General features: G+C 36.2%; 1 protein-coding gene across 1 annotated transcript in view; it reads left to right on the forward strand.

Annotated features, from left to right (window-relative positions):
* The window catches only part of TTC27 (tetratricopeptide repeat domain 27), a 133,558-nt gene that overhangs the window by 37,007 nt on the left and 71,301 nt on the right, over positions 1-25,250 (forward strand). Inside the window, exon 9 of the mRNA XM_075496118.1 lies at positions 10,664-10,730. Coding sequence (XP_075352233.1) covers positions 10,664-10,730 — 67 coding nt within the window. The remainder of the gene's footprint in view (positions 1-10,663; positions 10,731-25,250) is intronic.

The raw sequence follows: 25,250 nt of genomic DNA on the forward strand, positions 1-25,250 counted from the left end.
GAAGACTGTGGCCAAAGCTTTGTATAGAGCCTTGAACCAAACTTTCAGAGGCTGATGGAAAAAGATATTAAAGTTCCAAGTTAAAAATAAAATAAAAATATAAAAAAACCTAAGAATGGGCCAATGTATGATTTAAATAATATGTTAATATAGTATAGATGCCAAAATGCTGAGAAACCGAGAGGGGAGTATGTTTCCCTTGTCACTTAGAAATAGCCCAAATTAGATTGCTGTTAGAATAGACAACAGCAGCTGTGTGTCAGCAGCCTGGGAAGAAAATCCCTTCTTATCACTTGATTCACCATTTTTTAACAGGGGAAAGCTTTTAGAAATTAGATACAGCTTTAGAAAATTCTAAGAAAGCAAAGAGAAATGTCCAATGGCTGGTTATTTCTTAATCTTTTGCTTTCTCGAGGATCGAATCAGGTCAAAATAGTATGTTATACTGGAGGTACCTCAGCTCTATCAAAGACTTCAGCTGGTAAGGAAAGCATCAGGAAGCCTAACTTTTATTATACAGTAATACATTGGATAATAATATATTATACAGTTTACACAGTGAGCTGTAGAAGTGTACTTGAAACAGCTGCATAAGCATTAAATAGCATTAGGACTAAAGGATTTTTAACAGAATTACCAAATATGAGCTTTTGAATCAATTGAGTAATTGGGAAAAAAATCCCAGTATACATGTTGGCAATCAAGACCTCATGGGAAACCTGGGTAGGTGAAACAGGAAAACATTTAGCTACTTGAAATTTCGAGAATGTAATATTAGCTGGCTGGCTGTTCTCTAGTCAATGGAGAAATCAGCACCTGCAGAGTGTGATTCATTTTACTTCAGGCACTTATTTTACAATGGATTGAATCATTCCCTACATTTATCTGTATTTTTGCATGGACTTTGAAGGAAGCCTAGACAGTTAGCTAGCTTAAAGGCCTAAATTTTACATGGTTAAAGTTAGGTAAGATGGATCATGTGCTTATTAAGATTTTATATATATATATATATATATATATATATGATTGCAGTCGTCTTTGTGCTTTATAGGAAGGTCATGCTATATAGCTTGTATCAGAAGTACAAGGCAATGGCAGGTAAATAACTGTTTTCATATGTTTTTATAAGAGAGAGCATTCTCTCTTCCAAGCTGTTGAGATGGAAAAGGTTATGTTTGACTGTGGAAGGCCAGAGCTTACACATGTTGTCCTGTGAAAGTAAAAGCTACGAAATAACATCTTGGACAGCATTAAAGGTGATGAACGCTTTTCTATTAAATACTTTTTGGCACTCTGGCCCATCTTTACAAACATATAATGTAAGTGTAAATTATTATTTTTTTTGAAACAAACCAATTACAGGTGCCAGACAGTATAGTGATCTTGCCATGGTCAGTTTATGGCTGTTTAAAATCATTGCTACAAAATATATTGCTGTGCATACAGCTGTGTTAAGAGATTCCCCTGGGGAAATGAACTTCCTGTCTTGCTATTCAGAATGCTCACATAAAAAACATTAGTCACTTGAAATACCTTTTGTGAAACTTTGAAAGCGCTTGTAAAGTGATCAATTTGTTGCGTTTGGCTCTTTTTCATTCACAAAATTAACACAGCTGGTAAAACTGCATAGAAATACAGCAAATAATCATAAAAATGCATATGTGGAAAATCTGACCTGTCTTCAGCATCTATCTCATGCTAGTTAAGTGTAGTTTTAAGTAGTTACCTGAGGAACTTGAATTTGCATAGTCTGCACTTGCAGAGAGATGATGTGCCAGGAAACATAAGCAAACAAAAACTCAGCAGTTGTCTTCGTCTGTCTAACTTTATACTCTTTCTTCAAGAGTGGCTGTGAGAAGATACCTAAGGGTGAATAATCGCAAGGCAAGCATGTGTTGCTCCCTTCTACCTAATACATTCCCAGCCTCTGAACAGTGATTTCCTGAGCCTTATCTGGCTTGTTTGCACGGCAGCCCTCAATGGATCTCTTGTCTTCCACTGAGCCCATGTAAATGTCTTGCATCAGTAGCATCCTTTGGCAAAGGTAGCTGTCTACATATTTTGTGTCTGCTGTTCAAAAAACCCTTCTCTAGGTAGTTTTGGTTGCCAGTAGCTTCATTTAGTGACTTAACACTCTTATTTCCTAACAATTTTGAAAACCTCTGCAATGTCCCTCTTTGGTTAGTCCTAGCCTAATCAGACAGTCCTTTTGTATAAGTTGTTATGTGTTTATAAGGCATAAAACATCATTATTCATCATCATAAAACAACAATCATTCTAGCTGTCTGTTTCTGAAATTTTTCCAATACTGAATTACTGCTTTTGAAATGAAAGGTCCAGAACAAAACATACTGTTCATGGGTGGACAAAGGCTTTATCTCATATTTTAGGTATGCTTTATGTTACTGATTTGTATACTTCATGTAGTATGCCCTAGTATGTTGTTCTCTATTACTTTCCTAATTAATTACTCACATATTGATTTGCCTTTTTAACAGCTGCCTAGTACTGAGCTAATGTTTTCATACAGCTGCAGTGCTAAAGAGTTGCTCCTAAATAGAAATGGTCAGATCGTAGCCCATCATTTTTTGTGAAGCTAGGACTGTGTTTCCTATTGTGCATTGCTTAGCATTTTTATTTTATTACCCTTTTGCTCTATCCTGTAAGGTCTTTCTGCAGCTCCTTATTGTCTATTAACATCCTTACTTCAAAGAATGTCATATCATTTGCAAGTTTTCTCACCTCACTATACATTCTCCTGTTTCAGTTTATTAATATTATAGCACAGAGATCACAGCACAAAACTTATGCAGGATTGCAGTGGTGACCTTCTCCATTGGGATGGCTGACTATTTGCCTCATACCATTTCGTATCTTTTAATCAGTTACTGACCTTTGCCAAGACCTTCCCTCTTATCTCATGAATGCTCAGCCTCTTTGAAAGTCCTTCTTGGTGAGAAGGACTCAAAAAATCTTACAGAGATCCAAGCTGATTTCATCAACCAGCTTATATATATCCTCACACTGGTTAAACTTTCCAAAAGCCCCCAACAGGTCTGTAATGAAGGATTTTTTTTTTTTCTGGTAGCCTGGCTGACACTCCCCATACACATTGTATTTGTCCAGGTATCTTTAGTCCTTCTGTTCATTATATAGTCTCTCCTTACCTGCAACAGATATTATGCTTACAAGCCAGTAGTTACACTGATCCCCTGACACCAGTTTTAAAGGCTGGCATAATTTTTGCTGCTCTCTTGTCTTCAGGCATTGAGGAAGTTTTAAATGAGGACTTATACACTGCTTTTAGTGTCTCAGCTATTTCATCCCAAAACTCATTTTAAACTCTTTTTTCTGAATACTGTTTGGTCCTGTTAACTTCTTAGCATCCAGCCTCTTAGTGTGTAACCTCTTTTGCAGTTTTGTAATTTCAGAAAGACTCTTCTCTCCTGTAATTCTCTCCCTTACCCAAAAAGGCTCTTTTGTGGGAATGTTACTATGTTCTTGTACAATAAATGCTAATGCAGTGAATTCATATAGCTTCTTTGCAATGGCTTTTATACCAGAGCTGTCGTATGGTCCTGTGGACTCTCACAATTTTTGTTCCTGCTGAAGGAACAAAAGGATTTAGCACTGATTTTTTGACTCTCTTGGTTAGTTGCTCCTTAAACACTTTTTGGACTCCTTAATTGTATTTTTGGAGATATTTCATTTATTATTATTTAATATTCCAGAGTTTTTGATCCTTTCTGTGTTCTGTGTTTTAATACAACTTCAGCTATTTGAAGAACACTGTTTTACTTTTAATAGCTTTTAACAATGTTCTTTAACATTTGCCAATTTTCTAAATCAGTTCTTGAAACAGAAATATTTAGTCTTAATCCAAAAAGGGATACTTTGGAGTGATTGCTGTTAATTCCACTGTTACAAAGATTATAGCTAATTAAGACCCAAACTATATAACTAGTTAGGTAAACTGGATACCTTATCCATTAGGCTGCCAATGTAAATCTGATTAATCAGATTAAAGAATTGGTTGTAAGTTGTAAGCTATTGGCAAATTAGCTTTTGTTGATTTTACTAGAAAATACTTTTTTCTGCTGCAAAGTAGATCTTTAAAGTTCTGTTTTATCTGTCTAAAGAATGTCTATTTCTCTTTGTTTTCTTTCCCTCTTCTATTTCATTCAACTCCCTAAGACAGGATTCGAGAATGGACAGAAAATAGCTTGCAGAGCTGAATGTGGTGATTAGTGACTTCTCTTCATATTGTTATGAAAAGATGCCTGATCATAGATCCTATAGCAACAGATCCTAAATTCTGCTCTGATTTCAGGTCCTGAAATTCTCTGGGGTGAACTGCTTAACCTGTCCTTGAAATCAGAACAAATACAGGGCATAAAAGTGAAATGTTCATAAAATGCTCTGACAAGAGCTAACCCAGTCATTAATAATTCTTAAAACCAAGCTACAATTCTACTCTAGATTCAGATTCAGATGTAAAATATAGCTTTACATTTGTTTTGATTCAGTATGGAAAATCATTAAAACAATTTCATTTTTCTCTTATCTTTCAAGGTTTGCATTACTGTACTTAAGTGTCTTAAAGCATTGTACATGGATGTGGCAGAAGCAGAAATTAGAGACCTATTTTAGCACTGCTTTGATCTGGAAGAGCTATATCTATATGGTTCAAAAAGCTATGACACAAATCTAGAATAAAGAGAGGATTAATCCTTTCTGCTTGAATCAATATATCTTTAGGATGCTGAAAAATAAGTTCCAATTTTGTCAAAATTTAACTGTCCCTTGGTTTACCTGTGCTTTTCAAAAGCTTTGGTCATGTCACTTAACATTCTGGTTGCCTAGCTGCTGTGATGTTCTCGTTATAATGTTTGAAGTTTTCTTGCTGCCTTTCTTACCTCCCCCCCCCCCGCCCATGGATAGAGAAACTTGCTATTTTTCACCTGAAGTCACATTTGTATTAGTGATGAGTGTTTAGTGACTTTAGTTGACTACCTCAAGCTGACTGTAAGTATTTCTGCTGGCAGCTGACATCAGACAAGGAAAGTAACTGAAGCAGAGAAATTCTTTTACTTTCCTGTTTTCATGAAAAACTTTCTCAAGGAAGGAAAAAACCAGTGATGTATATGACAGAATTGTTTCCTAGCAGTGTTATCTAAAACTTTCAAAAAAGCCCACCAATAACATTGTTTCTTTTCTGTGAAAAGGTCAGTGAAAATGCATTACTGTAATAGTTATAAACTTTTCTTTTTTTTTTTTTTAACTGATCTCTTCACCAAAATTCGGAACCACACAAATTCAATCAGGAAGGAGGAATAATAGTTAGCTTTCCTTAATGACAGAGTCCAACTTTACTGAACATAACAGGAATAAAAGGTGATGTCAAGTTCTTAACTTGCTTTTTGAAGCCCTTTCTCATCAGTGCTCAACCAAAAGCATAGTTGGTATTTTTGTGGCCACGCTCATACAGCTTGCTCAAGCTGATGGCATTATGAAACATGAGCATCAATGGTATGAAGCATGTGTGGAACCTCCATGGTGGGAGGTCTTTAGGTATAGACTAGACAAACATTTGTCTGAAGTTATGAAGGTTTGTAGAGCAGGAAGAAAAGTTGGAAGATCTCTCAAGCTTTCTTCCACTGTAGAAATTGTCGTCTTTCAGCTACTCTGGTCATGTTTTTCCCTACAATAATGTGCAAATCTTTTTTTAAAAAAAATTTGTGTCAGTAATACCCTTCCTCTCTTATCCACCCAGTTTGCTTTATTAGGTGGCTGTGTTGTTGCAGGATAAAACTAGTTGGTTGATTAATCAGAGGATTATTATTATCAAAGAGGTGTGAAAACTCTTCTCATGAAACCTTGAACCTTAAAGAACTGCAGTTATATAATTTCAGTTCAGGTTTGAGCAACCTACTTACATTTATGTCAGTTCACACAGATATTTGCACTTGCACATAAATCTCTCAATAGTTTTTAAAAATACGTACACTTCGTTCTTTTGTCTTATGTTGCTGTGAATAATCACCAACTCTAAACCTGGTATGCTTTTAGAAACTGTATTATGTAACTTGTATAACAATTTTAGATGTTACCATTTTAATAAATTGAGAGAGCAGCTCCCATATGCCACTTACTTTCTGTGATAGATCTTTTTTAAAAAAAAAATACATTAAAAAAATTCACTGCACACTGATTATTTTGTTCACTTGGGTAGGGTTTTGTAGTTGCATGTCGTCATCATCGTCGTCGACCCCACCCCCCCGAAATTTTGGGAAAGTTTGATAAGAAAGCATCAAGAAAAGCACTATTAAATAGTAGATGTCCTAAGTTACAGAAGAAGAGGGGAAAAGGGATATTATCTTCTAACAGAAGTAGGAAATTGAATCTCAGAAGGGGGTGTAATTATGCTTTTGCTCTGTCTCTCAGCCTATCTGTATTTGGCTGCAGTTGTTTGAACAAATGCCATTTGCATTGGCAGAGTAGAGTTTTTTTCAAACTCGTCCCCTAATTTCCTGAATGTTTCATCTGTCCTCATTCCTAGGCTGCTCTAGTTTGATAAATATTGGTGGTTCCTAAAGAATGGCTGTTTTAGAAATGCTGAAGCAGTGCTCTCCGGAGACAACTTTCCCTTCCTGTGTTTTTTGGTTTTGTTTGTGTCCCCCCCCATATAATGGTGGTTGAATGTGGAAGAGATCCATGCCATCAGGAAGGAGGCTTGGCACTCTGCTACACAGATAATTCTATTTCTTTTTGTGGGCATGCAAAGATAGAGATGAGAGTGCCTGAATGGCATCAATTTTTCTTTTTCTTATCTTAAGTGCTTTGCTGCTTACTCGTAGAATTCTTTTACTGTGTCTTAATACTTTATTGTGTCTTGTCTTTTAGAGGAAAAACCAAAACACATCAGGCACTCTGGCCTTTTTTCACAGCTGGCAGATAAGCAAGTAATGGGGGAAATAATTTAAAAGCAAAAAGCAATGTAGTATAAAAAAAGTTTCAAAATGTATTCTTGCTACACCTTGGTAGAATTTACCAAAAGAAGATCAATGTGTTTTACCTTTTCTATCTTGACCATTTTAGACTATAAGCACTAGAAAGCAGAGGAGGGTTCTCTACTGAAAAACAGGTTCTTGCTTCATTTGGGATATTCAGTCACTTTGTAAATAAATGGCAAATAACTGCATTTCTCAAACTATTTTCTCTGTGCTGTCTCCTTTCAACTTTCACAGCTTATGTATAGCCTCATTAAGTATACTCCGATATGAAGATAGTGTAAACTCATTAGACAGCCACATCTTTTAGTTGTTCCTCAGATCCTACAGTATGTCCCGGACAGAGCATGTTACATTTGTTATTCTTCAGGAAGAAAAATGAAACTAAATTAAATTCAAACTAAATTAAATTTAACTAAATTAAGTTCATGTAGTTTTTAATTAAATTTTTTATTTAATTGGGGGGGGGGGGAACCTTACAAAAAAAAAAAAAAAAAAACAAAACCAACACATCCTTCTGTATTCTATGTGAGGTAGTTGGAATAGGATGGAAAGAGAGATCAGCACTGTGATACCTGGTAACGTGCACAATGAAGAGAGAAATTTTTAAGTACAATGTAAAAAAAAATGTCAGCTTATTTCTAGTTTTCAGTAAGAAATAGACTCTTCCTTTTGTTAACAAAACATAAGGCTGAAAAATGTACACTGTAAGTATCATTACATGAAAATTTAATGAAATTGTTGAGGTTGGAAGGGACCTCTAGAGATCATCTAGTCCAACTTCCCTGTTTGAAACAGTCAGCTAGAGCAGGTTGTTTACGGCCATGTCCAGTTGGACCTTGACTATCTCCAAGGATGGAGACACCACAGCCTCTCTGGGTAACCCCTTCCTGTGCTTTACCACCCTCATATTAATGAAGGTTTTGCTTACTTTTTTTAGTGGAATTTTCTGGATTTCAGTTTGTGCCCATTGTTTCTTGCCCTTTCACTGGGCACCACTGAGAAGTCTGGTTCTGTCTTGTTTACTTCCTGCCATCAGATATTTATACACATTGATAAGATCCCCCTGAGCCTTCTCTTCTCCAGGTTAAACTATCATAGCTTTCTCACCTTCTCCTTATATGTCAGATGCTCCACTGTCTTAAGCATCTTTGTGGCCCTTTGCTGGACTTGCTCCAGTATGTCCACATCTCTCTCGAACTGAGGAGCCCAGAGCTGGTGAGAGCACTCCAGGTGTGATCTCACCAGTGCTGAGTAGAGGGGAAGGATTATCTCCCTCGACCTGCTGGCAGCTGTCTTCCTAATATGGCCCAGGAGGCTTTGGATGACTTTGCTGCAATGGCACATTGCTGGCTCATGTTCAACTTGGTTTTCACCAGGACCCCGATGTCCTTTTGTGCCAAGCTCATTACCAGATGGTCTTCCCTCAGCCTGTACTGGTGCATGGGACTGTTCCTCCCCAGGTGCAGGACTTTGCGTCATGTCCCATCATCAAAGTCATTAATGAAGATGTTAAACATTATTTGATCCCTGGGATATACCACTAGTCACTGGCATCCAGCTGGACTTCATGCTGCTTGTCATAATCCTTTGAGACTGGTAGTTCATGTAGTTTTCAATTCACCACACTGCATTTACCTAGTCCATATTTCATCAGTTTGTCTATGAGGATGTTATGGAAGAGTGTCAAGCACCTTGCCAAAGTCAAGATAAAGTCCACCAATCTAGTCATCTCATCATGGAAGGCTACTTGGTTACTCAAGCTTGATTTCTTCTACCTAAATGCATGCTGACTATTCTGTCACCTTCTTGTCCTTCATAACACAGATTGGTTGAGGTTGGAAGGGACTGCTGCAGATCATCTTGTCCAACTGCCTGCTCAGGCAAGGTCAGGACTTGGCATTTCCCTTTGCAGATCTGCATGATGTTCTTGTCAGCCTGTTTCTCCAGCTTGTTGAGATCTCTCTGGATGGCAGCACAACCTGCTGGTATATCAGCTGCTTCTTCCAATTTTGTGCCAGAGTAAACTCTGCTCCATCACCCAGATTCTCAATAAAGATGTTGAACAGTATTGAACTCTGTATTGACCCCAGGGGTACACCAGTAGTTACTGACTTCCAACTAGATTTTGTACTGCTGATCACAACTCTCTGGGGCCACCTGTTCAGCCAGTTTTCAGTCCACCTCACTGCTCGTCAGCTTCTTTATGAGGATCTTATGGGAGACAGTGCTGAAAGCCTTCCTGAAGCCCAGGTAGACAATGTCCACTGCGCTCCCCAAATCTACCAAGCCCGTCATTTCATCAAAGGAGGTTATCAAGTCGGTCAAGCATGACTTTCTCTTGGTGAATCTGTACCAACCCCTCCCATCACGTGTTAGGAAATGGCTTCAAGAAGGATTTGCTTCATATCCTTTCCAAGGATTGAGGTGAGACTAACCTGGATCCTCCTTGCTCTTGCTGAAGATAGGAGTGACGTTTGCTTTCTGTCAGTCCTCAGGAACTTCTCTTGATTGCCATGACCTTTCAAAGATAATTGAGATTTCAACAGGCAGCCTCTATTCTGTACCTTGTTCTTGTGGCTAGTAACAAGGTTTTAATCAAAGTATTGACTGTTATTTCTGCAATGGTAATTCTATTGTACATACAAAGAATTAACAAAATAGCAAGAAAAAAGTTAGACTGGGGCAAAGTCTTGTCTCCAAAGTAAGGTATGTAAAGTAGGGAGCATAATTTCAATCTGTGACCTATCATCATAATTAATACACTATCTTTGCAATTTTAACCTGTAATACGAAGCCTGCTGCAAAGTTTAAGGAATAGTGTGATGAATTTAAGCTTACATATATAGCTATTATTTAGGTTTGGTGATGATCCATACTCTGTAGTATGATTTAGGATATATTTTTACTTGGTATCTTTTTTGTTTTCACAGGGAGCTTTAATTGTAGCCTTGTTGGTCTTTGTGCCACTTGGAGGTATCTCTTGTAGTATATTTGTAAATGTTGGTGGGCTGTTATCTAAGAACATCCACTGATGTAGAGTTGTAAGCCAAATTTCTTTATCATCTCTGTAAACATGTCCAACTATGAATAAAATAATTTTAATTCTCATCTCTGTGTATTCTTCTGGTTTTCTCCCTTTGTGTAGCACAAGCTAGTGGTAATGCTGATTAGTGAGAGATGGACCCCTGTGGTCATGTTCCCTGAGTGACTAGAAAGAAGGTGTTTGTTTGAGATTACCCTTCAGCACTTTTTAAGTGTTAGTAGTTTTTTGCTTTGCAGAATTTGTGTTCAATTAGTCGTAGAATTTTAAAAGAAAACAGACCTCTGTAAAACCAGAGAATAGATTTTAAACTGTTTAGGATTTGTAAAGTTGTTATTCCCGTGAGCTTAAACTGAGTAAGACGTTTCAGTTGAGAATGGTCTTGGAAAGGCACTACTAAAGTATCCTGGTCCCCTAAATGCTTCTTTTTTTCTGTGACTGCTCCTAGGTCTAGAGCCTTCTTCTGCACATACCATACTCCCATTTGTCATTTGTAACAGTTTTCCAGAATGTCCTTTAGATTTCTGCAAGTTTGAAAAATGTGTTCTGTATAGTGGTACTCCAAAGATTAAATCAGGATTGTGGGGTTTTTTTCTTTTTTCTTTACAGTATAGACTTTCAAAAGAACAATCCAGTACACAAATTAACTGAAGAGGAACTTCTGGCTTTTACTTCAGTAAGTAACTTATCTAGACTTCTTAGTAAACATGTTTTAACTTAATACTTAACTACCAAGCAGTAACCTGTCAATTACATTAATCAGGAAACTGTTTGTAAACCAAATTTGTTTTAGTACTCAGTCATTGCATTAACTTTTTCTTATTTCAAGAAATTAAAGTGATGCTGAAGTTCAACCCAGTTTTGAGCCATCATCATGCAGTTTTGAGCCATGCATAAGCTTGACATCTAAACATTTAATTTCACCTGAAAATACACACAAAACATTTTTTAATGTGTTTTAGTTTTTATGAACTATATGAATTATAATGTAATATTAAACCAAGCAGTTTTACAGCAAACTCTTTCTATGGCACTAGTGTTGAAAGTGCTCTTCTTTGAACACTGTTTAAGTGGAGTTCAAAAGGAATTTCAGCTTTATTCTGTGAAATTTATTCAGTCTATGTATCAGGTGTTCTGCTTACACGTGTTTCTAAGACAATTTTGTAACTTCCAAACAAGCCTTGAAAACTCCAACTCTGTATTTTTTCAATGTAATTTTTTTTTACTCAAGACAAAACACACTTTGCTTCCTTCTTCGATTTTTTTTCTGGTTTTGTGTGTTTTTCAACAATTGTTTATGGGTGTAGTGGGTGGAGGAGGAAAGGCCAGTGGTTATATTGCCATTTTTGCTTACTTTCCACAATGTTAGAGTTCAGCTTTGGTGTAGTAAAGAGGGCTTGCTCTCCTACCTAAGCCTTGTAGTCTGAGACCCTTTTGCTATAGTAGTGCCATCTGAAAAAGTAAATTATTGTTAAAAGTTTGCAGATAGGATCTCAAGAAAAATCCCTTTGATTTGAATTGAGCTAAATTTTATCACTGACACTTGTAGTTATGTGAAAGGACTATGGACAGTAATCTAAGGTTAACTATGGTAATGTTTTGGTTTGGGATTTTTTTTTTTGTGGTGGTAAAAGGAAGTTCAATCTGTAAAAAAGAAAATCCTAATCTTTTTATTAGATAAATAAATGTAAAATAGGTTGGTTTTAAAGTAATGTTTGTTTAGGTCCCTATGCTAATACAGTACATGCAAGATCTGCATGAGGGAGCTGAGTGAATCGCTGTAAGAGGTTGGTTTATGTAGGTTTTTCTGTTTGTTGCTACAATGATTATGGTGCTTTCTCATGATATAGTTTCTGAAGTATTTTGTTTTAAACTACAGTTTTGATTTGTTTTTTTGAAAGGTGGGAATAGAGAGCAGGAAAAAATTGAAACATAGAAAAAATGAGACTGTCCACTCTCACTTCATATTGTAGTAATTGAAGTACCCAATAAGGATATTAAAGAATGATGCCCATTCAAGGAGAGGAAAAAACTTACAGAAAGAATAAATATGTACAAAGTAAGGAAATGCACACATAGAAAAGGCTGTAGGAATGAAAAAAGCTGGTGAACTGAGTACTGCAAACTTTTTTTAAAAATGGTGAAACTATTACAGTTTTTTTTGCAAAAATAATGTTAATGCAAATGTATGAAATTTCAGGACATGCATATAACTTCGTTAAAACAAACCCTGCCATTTTTGCTGTTAAAATAATATATTTTAAATTGAGGGTTTTCTGTGAAAACACAGAATTTTGCTTCTCATATTTTATTTCCTGTCAAACTCCCTGGACTTTTTTTGTATGCTTCAGTCTTCCCACTCCCCACTATTGTTTGCATAATTCTTGGGTGGAAATGAAGCCATTATATACCTGAATCTTGAAATAACTTCTCCATATATTCTATCCTTTTAATATTAAATGGAGTGATATTGTGATAACAGAACATCTTTAACAAGATTGGCCCTACTCCTGTAATGGTGTACTTCCAGAATAATGAAACCAGGAGTGGGGTTTAGTTGTTTTAATACTTGAGTTTTCAAACTTTTAAACACTATTCAGGTTTTACAGCAGAGAACAAGTCAAGGTAGCACATATGCTAGGCAAGAAAGATAATCAGCTTTACTGTCAGCTTTTATCTGACATTGCTTGATAGATCATGTTACCTATTATCTGAGATGTAAGAGATCTGTTGAGTGAATTCTTCATAATAATGAGAAAATTAAACTGCATTTTTCTGCCATCTAGTGGCTGCTTCCTCAAAAATCACAGGAGAGCTGATGAACTTGGTCCTTAAATATTTATTGCAGTGACTGTGGGGAGCCTATGTTTTTATTTTTTTTTTTTTTTTAATAGAGCTTCTAAGTCAGCTACAGCTTGCTTCACCCTTGTAAGATCAGCAGCCACTATCAGGATAGATCTCCAGAGAAATACAGCTGAAAGATATGTGTAGGCTTCTCAAATCACTTGTGCTCTGAGTAGCAAAAAAAAGGGTCTATAGCAGTAAACGAACAGGAGTGTAGATCTCACTAGTAGTGCAGAACTCAGTGGACAGCAGTGACTTAAAGAAGTAGCTGGTAGCCTAAAAATTAGAGGAAATAATAATAGTGTTCTTTTAAACTTTTGTTTAATGTTTCCAAGTTAACTGGTTGTAGGGATGCAATTCAATCTCACCATTATTTTCTCTTTTGATCTTGACCTATGCTCCCAAGACACAAACAAGAACCAAGTATATGTAATGTTACCATTCCAGATCTTTCCTGGAAACTGAAAACAGGAATCAGATATCAGCTTATATAAGTTCTTGTCAATAAAGACGTCTTTTATGGAGTTTGCACCTGAGCCTGAAATTGTGGATAGTCACTGCAGAATTTCGTGATAAAATCTCTGAGCCCTTCTGCATCTTAGCTCTGAGTCACCAAGGCAAGCAAATGCATTGCTGTGTTCCCTGGCAGTAGGGATGCTCTGTGTGAATGTTAACACAATCTTGGTTCTTACGGTGTCTGCTAGCTGAGTAAGTAAGTGGCACCGCAAATGTTATCACTTGTATTTAAGATATTTACCAAGCTTTGATACTACCTAGTGAAACAGGCAAATGAGCACTAGATCAGTGCTGCTCTAGTAATTTCTTTAGCATCATTTAAACTGCTCTGTGTGTGTGTGTGTGTGTGTGAGCAGGCATCTTCTCAGCCTACATGTGGATTCCTAAATCTGCAGGCTGGTTAGATGGTTGTCATGCATTCATCTGATATCTGCTGAAATTTATGTTTCCTGAAGAAAGGAGGGTATTTCAAGATATCTTGGGAAACCTGAGAAATTGTAAGGTGTTTTTAATAGACCAGTGAATCGTCAAGAGATCCTCTTGTTTTGGACATTGCAAAACAAATGTATGTGACCTGCAATTTCTCTCAAGCAGAGAGAATTAAGGTCCAGGTAGTATGACAGGGAAAGGATGATCAAAGTAAACTCAAGTAGATGATGTGATCCTATGTGTAGTTTGGCAAACAGGCATTCTAAACTCCCTTTTATATCTGTAGAAGTTGAAAATTACTAGATTTGTAAGGTGTATATATATATATTTTAAAAAACATAGCTTACAGTCCTAAAAATACCACTATTAAGTCACTATTGGTCACTGGTTGGTGACTGAAATCAAATACAAAAGGATTGCTGCTTTTCATTTACTGAAGTTGCTTGGGAATAGTTGCCATTGTCCTAAAAGTACTAACTTTTGTAACTAAGAATTACTTTTAGCATTGCTAATTCTTGAAGGAAGGTGTGGGGTGAGGATGTATCAAATCCTGTGTACTTGTGTATGTAGTCTCATTGGCTGGGATAGCTCCTCTTGGTACAATAATTTGGACTTCAATGCTTGAGGTGTTCTAGTCAAATCTGTTCACCTATCATCAGCATAATATTTCAATTTTTAAGCTGTTAATCTATAGCTGAAATTAGGTACACTGATTTTTTTTTTTCTGCTTATAGTTAAATTGTTGATTTGATATCTTTACATGAGAAGTAATATAGATCACATGCACTTAGGAATAAACATAAAATGAAACATTTGATTTTAAGGGGAATTAAGTATTCTTTTTCGCACACATAATGGTTTATGGAAACAATTATAATGTTTTTAATTAATGCTGTTATGGAGCTTGGACTCCTAAGAAGCTAAGATCTTATTTAGAAATCAAATATCACACAAGCTGCTTCAGAGACACAGTTATGCATATGATATTTGGCAAACTTTCTGATTTAGCTAACTGAATATTGCATTTAAGAGCCATTTTTAAGAGAGGAAAAGAGGGACAGTAAACCAGTAGTGAAATCCAGTGCTTCTCTGTTAGAATTACTGGTTTCTTCCTTATAATAAACTTTTTTCCCCAGAGCTTTCTGTATAGGAAGTAGGAAGTATACGATGCAAGAAACCAAAGAACTAACTCAGTACTGCTTTCACATTAAGGTTTTGTAGCTTAGTTTACTCCCAGCTCCCCAAGTTAGTTTTACAATGCCTAAATTTGCTTCCTTATCCCATCTTTAATTTCAATGGCTTGTTTTTAATGTAAAAATACAAAGGTGAAGTCTGCTGGGTTTTATATTGGGCAGCAGTTTTTCCCCAGAAGTTCAGAAGTACATCACTGATCTCTGTGTATCAGTGGCCCAAATACTTTTTTAGAACAAAAAATTCCTTTTTGTAAATGAGCAAAACTAGGGTCTTAAAATAACTTCTATTAAATATTTGCTGTTTGCATTATTTTGAATAGGTAGTGCAGTTAAGACAATATACCAAAGATGAGATTAAATGAGCAACTGTGTTGAACAACTGACATGCTATATAAATGTACGCGATATTTCAGTATATTTTTAAAAAGAATTTTTTAAAAATTACATGTAAAGCTTTATAAATGATGTCTGTCATGTGAACATAAACTTCGGAACAGGAAACTAAAAAGTATTTCTGAACTGTAAAAGAGTTCCAGGAACATATGAAAGCTCTATGTAAGAACTGGTAAATCTTCCTTTATGTTTTAATTTTAAGATTATGCAGTTCTTGCAGGGAAATAGGGGAAGGATTAAATACTGGATGGTATTGCTTTTTTTCTCTTACAAAAGAAAAAAATGTTTTTTTAAAAAAACACACTAATAAGATTAGGCTCTGCAATATAAATTCTTACAGCTTTATAGAAAGCTTATACTATAGCTTATAGTTTACATACTGAGGAGGCAATTCAGTATTTCATATTCTGATATGACACTCCAACAGAATATCCAGGATTAAGGAGCTGCAGCTGGTCCTTAACATTACCCTTTCCATCTGTCCTAGCCCTCACTTTGTCCAGGAGAAATGGGTTTTGTGGTAAATGTGATGAGCACTTAGTCCACTGTGGGAGAATATTACTTTTTTCCCTTATTAATTTGTTTTGATCAAGGGACTTTGAGTGGTAGCAACAGTTCCCTATAGGGGACTGAGGAGAAAAAGCAACCAGAAACTGTGGAAGAGAAGCCTCTTGCTTTGTGCTTCCCACATCTTAGCCCCATATTTGTATCTGTTGAAATCCATAGAAGATGAGAAGGGAAAGAAAAGGGACTGTGGAAAATTTAGTTGCATTGGTTTGTTATACTCCTGAGACTTCTATTGTTTATGGAGAGTAGAGCAGTTGGTTTCTTTATTAAGTGGTAAAAACCAGGAAGAGGAAGCTTTAGCAGCTCTTCTGTCAATCAACACTTTGAACAGGTGAGGATATCTTTTTTAAAGAGGAAAAAAAAGTGTAATACTTCTATTTTGCTCAGAGTACAAAGCTTAAAAAATTATTCACCATTTTCTCATAAAATACCTGATCATTCTGAAATTGTTCCAATAATGCCACAAAGGATACCAAGATCTGATCAAGGACTTGGAGAATGTGGAGGGACTCTGTCAAAATCCAAGGAATACTGTGTATTCCAAAGATAGACCAGATGGGAATGCTTCATGTCTTTTGTTTTCCACTGTGTTGATTCTGTAAGAGACTGTTTTTACTAAGGAATTTGAGGACAGTTGAACGGATTCCCCCCCACCCCAGAAGTGGGCATTTATTGAGTGTAATAGAAACTGATGTTGCATGGTACCTTTGAAAATCACAGCAAAGAATTATAGTGCACATTTTATTGAGAGTGTGTGTGTATATGCATATATGAATACTTTTTCTACTTTTCACTGTAGGAGGGGGCCTTTGGGAGGAGGGAGTGGAGGGTGGAAATGGGAATGCTTTGTTTTTCTCATCTTTTGTATGGTATTTGTGATATTGATGTGGAACTAGGGAGCAATCAAATAATGGCATATGATATTTTTAATGTTAAGCCTTCCTATCAAAATCTCTATAAAACTAACATGCCAATTTGGTTTCTAAAGAGAAGTTGTTTATATAGCTTAAATAAAAGCAGTGCATTTTTCTCTGCTGAGAAAATGGCTGCAGTTTTCTTTATGTTTTATAACCAGCAGGAGTATTGAAAAGCTTATTAAGAGTGCCATGTGTCTCTACTGCTGTAACTTTCGTGGCTTTATAAAAAGTCTCTTTCACTTTTTTTCTAAGCCGTGTTGCCCATTTTGAATAGCCTCTGTTGGTTACAAGATTATAACACTGCAAAGACTTTCTCTCAGCAAAGCCCTGCTAGTACTGTAAGACTTTTTTTTTAGGTAAACGAATTCAAAGCTATGCTATTCTTTTTTCTTTCTTTTTTTTCTTCTAAGCACTTTTATTCAAAAGTCTGAATCATTTTCCAGGAATGTCAGGATCTAAACACTTGCTGCTAATTTAGTGCATGTATCCTTTCTGGCCCATCACACATTACTGGGAAATCAGATTGAGTCCATTGAAAGAGAAGCTGCCTCTTTCTGCCTAAGTATCATGTGCAAAGACTCAACTAGATTTCTTGGAAGCTTATTCACAAAGTGTCTGGTACTTATGTTTACAATGTATGGTGGATAGGAAATTAACGTAGTGTTGTCAGTTCTTTTTGCTGCTGTTGTATGCATTTAGATGTTTTAGGGTAAAGTAACTGGGTGCTGTAGTACATGTGTTGCAGGGCAGGGTGGAAGCTTGCATTCCATTCCAAAACTGGGATTAAGTAACAGTCTGTTTGAAGTTGTTTTATTTTACAAAATATCAGATTTCACCATAATTGACACTTTTATCCCTTCCAACTTTGTTCTCCTCTGTGGTCTACATTCTTCCCTGAGTCCATGGGATCCACAGCTCTACTTGCATCGTATCTTACAGGAGATGATTCCTGATTTATTGTGTGCCTTTCTGAGCAGGAAGAAATTTGGGATAGCCTTTCCTTTCTAGAATAGTCTGCTCTTTCGTATAACCTGTACAGAATTACTCAAGCTATAGATTTCAGTGGTCTCGCTGAAACTGCAGTGGTAAGAGAACATGAAAATCATGTTTAAATATTAATAGATTATTTGCTTGTCTAAGGGTTTGAGAAGTTAAGCAGGCAAATGTGATGACAGTTAGTAACATTTTTTCCCACAGCAGCCTTTCTTCTCCCCCTCCTCCTTCCTCTTTATCTATCAGCAGCTCACTTATTTTTTCTAGCAACCTCTCTGACAGCCAGTTGACGTGTCGCAGGCTTCCCTTCCCCCTCTTCTGTCCTTCACCAGTTATAACTATTATAATTTACTTCAGCAAGAAAGATTTTGTTGCAACAAGAAGATGAAATTAAACCCCCTCTTCAACGAAATGCTGTCTGAGGTATCATCTGAAGGAAATAAGACATTCTCACTACGCTGTGCAGTGCTTAATAGTCCTTTTTTGACAATATGCTGATGATCAGTTCAATTCATGTGTTATCAGTACTAGCAGTCACTTTTTTTTTAGTGATTTATATTCTACTGATCTGCGCGTTTGGCTGGGGAGGGGGCAGATGGACTAAATAAGGGGTAAATCTAAGTCTCCCTTTTTTCAAAGTAAACTTACTTTTTTGTTCTTTTACCATATATGAGGAAGAATTATTCTTAAAGTTTATGTAGCTGTCCTCATGTCTTGCCCTCATCTCCTCTGCTTAGTTTTAGTATTGTCCTTTCATTTGTTTTTTTCCTAACCCACCATTTCAAATATTACTCTAATCTTGCTTGTTCAATAGTATCTCAAAAAATGAAGGTGGTTGAATTCATGTTCGCTGGTCAACTTGCTACTGTCTCTAAGCGGCTGAGTTTAATTTTCTCTGATCGTATCGTGTCTGTAGTTTGGACTGGAAGTAGAACATATATCAGCACCCCAAACATTCTTTCTAGTCTATATTAAAGATGAAATATTGAAAAAGTAACAGAATTTTTTTGACTTATTACACAATTTAGGATGGGTTTGATTAGAATGCCATAGTCCTTGATTGCAGTCATGAAGTATGTATTTTTTCTTCCCCCCGCAAGGTGTCTGAAGTTTGCAAATCTGATACTGTTTCATTTATCATCATTAAAATGTCACTGTTTTGTTGTGGGGTTTGTGTGGGTTTTGGTTTTTTTTTTTTTGAAGAAAAACAAGTGCAGTCAATTTATAGCTATTCTTCTATTCTAGCTGCTTTGGGAAAAATATAAGATGAACTCGGTAAGAAATAAATTTATCTTACCCTGCTTCTGCATGAATTTCTTTTTCTACTCCCCCAAAACTAGGGATGAAATGAAATGTCTCCAATGATTTTTTCCTCTTCCCAGCCCACCCTCCCCACCCCCCCTTGATCTTTTTAATCCTGAAGTTTTAGGTAGCCAAGCTACTGGAAGGAATTTCTGATTGGTATTTTCTTCTGGGGATTTACTCAACATCAATTTAAGATTTTTTTGTGGGAAAAATTATGTTTAATTATGTTCTAAGTCTATAAACCATGGGCTTTTGAAAGGAGATGTAAAGGGGAAAGATTTGGAGTTTTTTACCTGTTTTTGAAAAATTTTCCTAAACAAACACTTATAGCTTAGATTTAGCAAAATATCCATTTGCATGCTTAGCTGTCCTCATTTGAGTAAACCCCGTTCTGTTCAGCAGTGATCTTGGGTATGTTTTTGCACAGTGTGCTGCCCTTGTAGAAGTAGTTAGTTGACTTCAGTATCTTGTGGAAAAGCATGGTGCCATCTATCATACCTAAGGACGAAAGTTAAGCAGCTCCGATTCTGGCATTTCTACAATATTTCCTTTCTTGTCTTTTATTAAAAGCAGCAAGTTTAAATAGTAAAGTGCAATTTTCAAGTGCTGTTGACCAGAAATTAAGATGTTAAGATTAAACTAATCTGTGAAATATTTAAATACATCTGCATGGAGGTTGTATGCACATTTATTTTATTTGTATTTACAGAATGCCTGAATTCTAGTACTGATAATGTACTAAACAGCACATTATGACTAAAGGGGGGGAAAAAGCGTGTATTCTTGCCAGCAGACCCCATCACTCAGCTTTTTTTTTCTTCCACAAATACAGTTTTACTAGGATAACTTACATACTGATAAGCAAACTGTTCTTTTGAATAATTATTTGTAATATCAAATATGCAAGAAAATTTCTTAAAGTAATTTCCATGAAGTGTTTGTGACCCTTATGAAAACTAATTTCCAGTTGTGCAAATACATGAATAGGAAAGGTTCACATTCTGTTTATGAAGGTTAGCTCATTGCATCAGGAAATAGAAACAATGCCAGCTGATTTAGTGGACTGTTCATGCAATGTATATCATAAATGAGTCTCATGTTTACTGTGAGAAAATTCAGACTTTTTTTCTGTGTATAATTTATATGCTTAGCATATATGATAATATGGTATGGCATAAATACTTTTGAGATGTTTGGACTGGCTGCATTAATCATGGCAAGTAGAGCTGTTAGTTATGAAGACTATTCAAATAAATGCCAATAAAATGTTTAAAAGCATCATGTTCTATTTGTTTCAATTTGCAAAAATGTTTTAAAAATATTTAAACTATTTAATGTTTTCCTATCTGAAGCTGAGATTTGAGGCCTTTCCTGATCTGAAATAAAAATCATGACACTAGATATTAGTTGGTATATTTTGACATATTTGAGAAGACTACTGCCTTGTCTATATTATCCTTAAGTATGTATTGCAGGTATTGCATTAATTAAATTGGAGCTTGGGCTTTTTTCTTGAAAGACTTCATGTCTCGTGTCAGCTAGATTTTTCTTCAGTACATTTGTCAGAATATGTTGGCCAACACATTCTACAATGACTTCTATCTAGTCTAGACAAAAGATGAGAGAGAAAATAACTTTTACCGATTTCTCTAAATAGACTGTGAAAGATCTTTCTGGGCTATAAAATGAGATGTTTGATTCAAAAATTACAACACTCAGAGAGACACAGCATATGCATTTGCATTCCCCAAATTAGTATCGTACCTGGTTTGTATTTATAATTGGCTAAAACGAGTATGTTTTCTTTGCTTTTTAGTTTAATATTTGTCAGTGGAAACCCTTTCAGTTTTAGAATAAAGGAAGGAAGTATGTTTAGAAAATTGTTTTTATTTTTTTTGAACATCTTGCATGGTTTGAAGCTGTTTAATAGCTTAGTAGTAAGATTCAGAAAGCAAGCAGGTCATTTAGTTGCTGAAATAAGGCCATATTTCTCATCCTACAGCTTATTGTGTAAGAATTGAAGTGTGTGTATTTATTTGTGTATTCTGTATCTCTCCCTTATGTAATAGTAGGCAAACGTTTATTTATGTGCGTGTTGAATCTCTAACAGAGCTGGGAAAATGCGAAGCTTGGAGGTGCATAACTAATAAGATTGCCTTTTTTGTTTGTCTAAAGAAAATGTCTTGTAGCTTCTTCATCCAATTTTCACAGTTATTTTAATGACTGCTGTTGTTTATGTGCATAATACAACTGGACATGTACTAGACTGTTGTGTTTGAATCTTAATCCCTTACAGCTCATGCTTTTAACTTCTTTGAAGTCTAAGCACATCCCAGACATTGCCTTTGGTCTCTAATAAATATATTCAGAGTAGAGTTTCTCTCTACACAACTCTGTCAGATTTAGGAACGTTACTCACTTTTGCCCACCAAGACAGGATTTTCTTTCATGCTCCCCAGCAGTCTCTCACCACCCCACCCCCCCAATATTAGTCACTTGTGCCTATGTCAGCTTCCCTTTTTGTTTATTCATCCATGCCATATTCACCTCAGCACTCCTTTGTCAGCTCTCGCCTCCTGTTTATCTGACTTTCACTCTTGCTCTCATCTTCCCTAATTCCTTTCTTTCTCACATATTTCTGACCCTATTTTTATTCCTTTCCTTCCTTGCTTTGGGTTGTTGCTTAAGGAGTTAGTCTTCTTTCAGGACCATTGTGTCTTGTCTTCAGTCTCTGAAAGGAAGGTGGCTGCAGCTTTGTTTTGCTCCTGGAAACTAAACTTTTGCACATAAGGTTTAAAGCCGGGCTGCTGGTGACCTCCAGCAGCTTGATCCTATTGCATGTAATGGGAACAGTAGCTCTTTAAAGAGACAGAATACTTTTACTGGTGAAGTCTGGAACTGGAAAAAATCAGAACTCTAATATTTTTTAATGGACATCGAGACTTGTTAATATGCTTTTTCCTGGGAAACTGCTGAGACTGTCCTAGAACTCTCATGGAAATTGTCATCTCCAGACTTTGACCCTATCCACATAGCCCACCAAACAGTAATTGAGGCATGCCTCTCGCATTCAACATGTTACACTTATTTGTGAACACCAAGTATTGCAATATGTAGAGTGCTGAATAGCAGAGACTGTTGTAGGCAGAATTCCTGTGGTGGATGCTGGCATTCAAAACAGGGGAAAACCAGGTATGACACACTCCCTATAGACTCCTGACATTGTGCGGATTTTCCTCTGCTGTGCCTCACCGTTCTTTTACAGACAGCTGTTCTTACAGACTGAAGGTTGTGAAGATGTTTCATAGAAATTATATACTTTCTTCTGACATGGCTTAATAATAAAGTCCATGTCAGCCTTACTATAAATCACTGGTTAGGCATGTAATTCTTCCTGAATTTTTTTGGCTGTTCCTGTTACGGAGAAAAATGTGATAGCTGATTTTGACTAGTTAACATCATTATAAGATGGGTTCACAAATAGCATTTTTGTAATGTAAAAACTGTATGCAACTGTTAAAGTATTCTTGTTGTGCCATTGACCAATCTTAAAGTTTTGAAATTATGAAAACATTTAAATTGGTTCTTTTCAAGAAGATAATTTTATGCATTTTACTGAGGATGTGAAGGGAGCTTTTAAGGCTCCATTGTGTCATATAATTTTTATAGTTGTGCTCCAAATCTGTCTGAGAACCAGTATTTTTGCTACCCTACATTCTCCTCCTGCAAAAGATACTCAGTTAACGTATTTTAAGGATAATTATTGTAAATTGATATTTGTCCTGAAGTTATCATTGCAAAAGTAAAGACAAAAGTTTCTGTTAGAGTAAGAATTTATGCTGCATCGGATAGCAGCAGTATATACAGCAGTATTCTTCCAGAGGCTGTTGATAGACCAAATAAACAGGAAGCATCACTGGCAGTCTATGGAAAAAACATAGTGATGGAAAAAACATAGTAGTGAGCTCATAAGTGCGAGTAGGCAGGCAGAAGAGACAAATCCCACCGCCCTGGGGCAGTTGCATAGGATGCAAGGTCTGTCAGGCCTAAGGGATTTTTCCAGTGGTCTGGAGTGCTGCAAATATTGCGTTTGCCCTGGACAGTTCAAACAAGGAAAGAAACAGAAAGGAAGAAACGGGAACCTTAATGTGTAGTCTTATCTGGATTTTGCTGAGTAAGAAGTACTACTTAAAAACCAACCATGCTTAGAAAGAGTTGACCAACCTAACGAAAGTATTCACAAATCATGGTTCTTGTGTGTAGCCACAGGCAGAAGTACTAGAAACAAAAAGATGAAAAGTTGTAACTGTCTCCCTGAGAAATAAATTTCTATCTGCAGAGGATAAGTTAACCTATAGTGTTGTCTATTCCAAAAATGCTCCTTGTCAGAGGAGAGGCAAGGCTGAGGGTGGGGTGGAGCAAGCAGGGCAGGGGATTTAAAAGCCTACTGTGATAGTTTCCAAGGGAATACCTAGAGGGGAGGTAGGGCATGTTTCTTCTCCCACACGGCTGATCTGAATGAACAAGCTAGAAAATATTCTCCATTGGCACCGATTTTCTGTCTTTCACCCTTTTTTCAGTCGTTTGCTTTGTTTGTCTTGAGGCTAAACAAATTGCAAGTCCTCAGACAGCATGTACCACTGCATATAGTCCTGAAACTGTCTATCTTTAAAATATGATATCTAGCCATTCTCAAATCAAATTCACTGTTTTACTCCCTGTGCAGACAGCAATTTCTTCAATGTGCTTTTCTGTTTTTCAGGATATTATCAAAAGAGCACATGATGTGTTCAGAACTTTGGCACAGACAGTGAAATTCCTGAGGCTGTGCAGTTAAAACGAGAAATTCACTGTTGTTTAATACCTAGGGAAATCCTTATCATTGGTACCAAAGAGTTAAAGTCTAGTCTTTTGAATCCAAAAACCTGATTTATTGCTGTTGAGAATGGGCCTTAGGAAATAAATGCAATACTGTGATGTGGTGTGGAAGTCTGTACTTATGCTGTTTCAGGAGTAAGTCCAAACCACAGACCTGAAAAAGACAATGCTACTACAGTCAAATCTGGCTGAAGTTGTTTTCAGCATAACACAGAATAAGTGATATGTTTGGCGCAACAGAGCAAGTGTCAGTAATATGGCTGGACTCCATTCTAAGTGAAAATAGGAGCCATATCTTATGTGGTTTACCCTTTGCTAGTCACTGAAAGCAGATTTCTTTAAATAAAACAGTATCTTCTTTCTTCATGACATTTCCTTTTCTTCTCTAGTTTCTTCCTTCTCCTAAAAAAAAAATTGAGAACCTCCAAGGAAAACTTACTTCTGAACTTAAATAGTCTCTCAAAATGAAAAGAAAAAACAAACCAAAATACAACCCCAAAACCAGCTTAAGCAACAGCATGAAAAATTATTCGTTTTTAAACTCTTACAAGAGGATACAATATGTATACCACTTAGTATCATTGCAGAGCGTTAAGCTCTTAGAAACTTGCTAAGTATCAGCCCACTGATGCCTGTTAATTTGGAATAAAATTTAAATAATTTTGGACATCCAGGATAGATCTGTAGTTTGGATATATAAGTAGAACTGAACAAATAATTTGACACTCAAATAATACCTTTGTACTATTATTAGAAAGTGGAAAACCCTAAGGGGAAAAAAGCATTAAAACGTTTTCCTAGCAGAACCTGATTTGAGTCGGTTTTTCCAAAGTGTCTAAAATTACATTGAATTGTGATTTTTGTTCGTTCCATATGTCTCTCTGAAAGTTACATACCTGCATGCATGCAAGTTAAATAACAGACTGCGTTATGCAGAATCAAAGAATCATGTTTATAGCACACTATAAGTGTCTCCCTACTTTTTGTTTTATTTTTGTTCCATGCAAGCTCATGTGAGCTTGCTTTTCTGTGTTTCTGTTATGTTTAAATCCATACAAAGCTTTCTTTAAGTCTTTTATTGTTTCCACTGAAAATTCTTCAGTAAGCGTAAATCTTTGTACTCCTTTCACATAGCTTTTTCTGTAGCACTTATGAGGCTTC

The sequence above is a fragment of the Mycteria americana genome, chromosome 3 (assembly GCF_035582795.1).
Source record: "Mycteria americana isolate JAX WOST 10 ecotype Jacksonville Zoo and Gardens chromosome 3, USCA_MyAme_1.0, whole genome shotgun sequence".
Lineage (NCBI taxonomy): Eukaryota > Metazoa > Chordata > Aves > Ciconiiformes > Ciconiidae > Mycteria > Mycteria americana.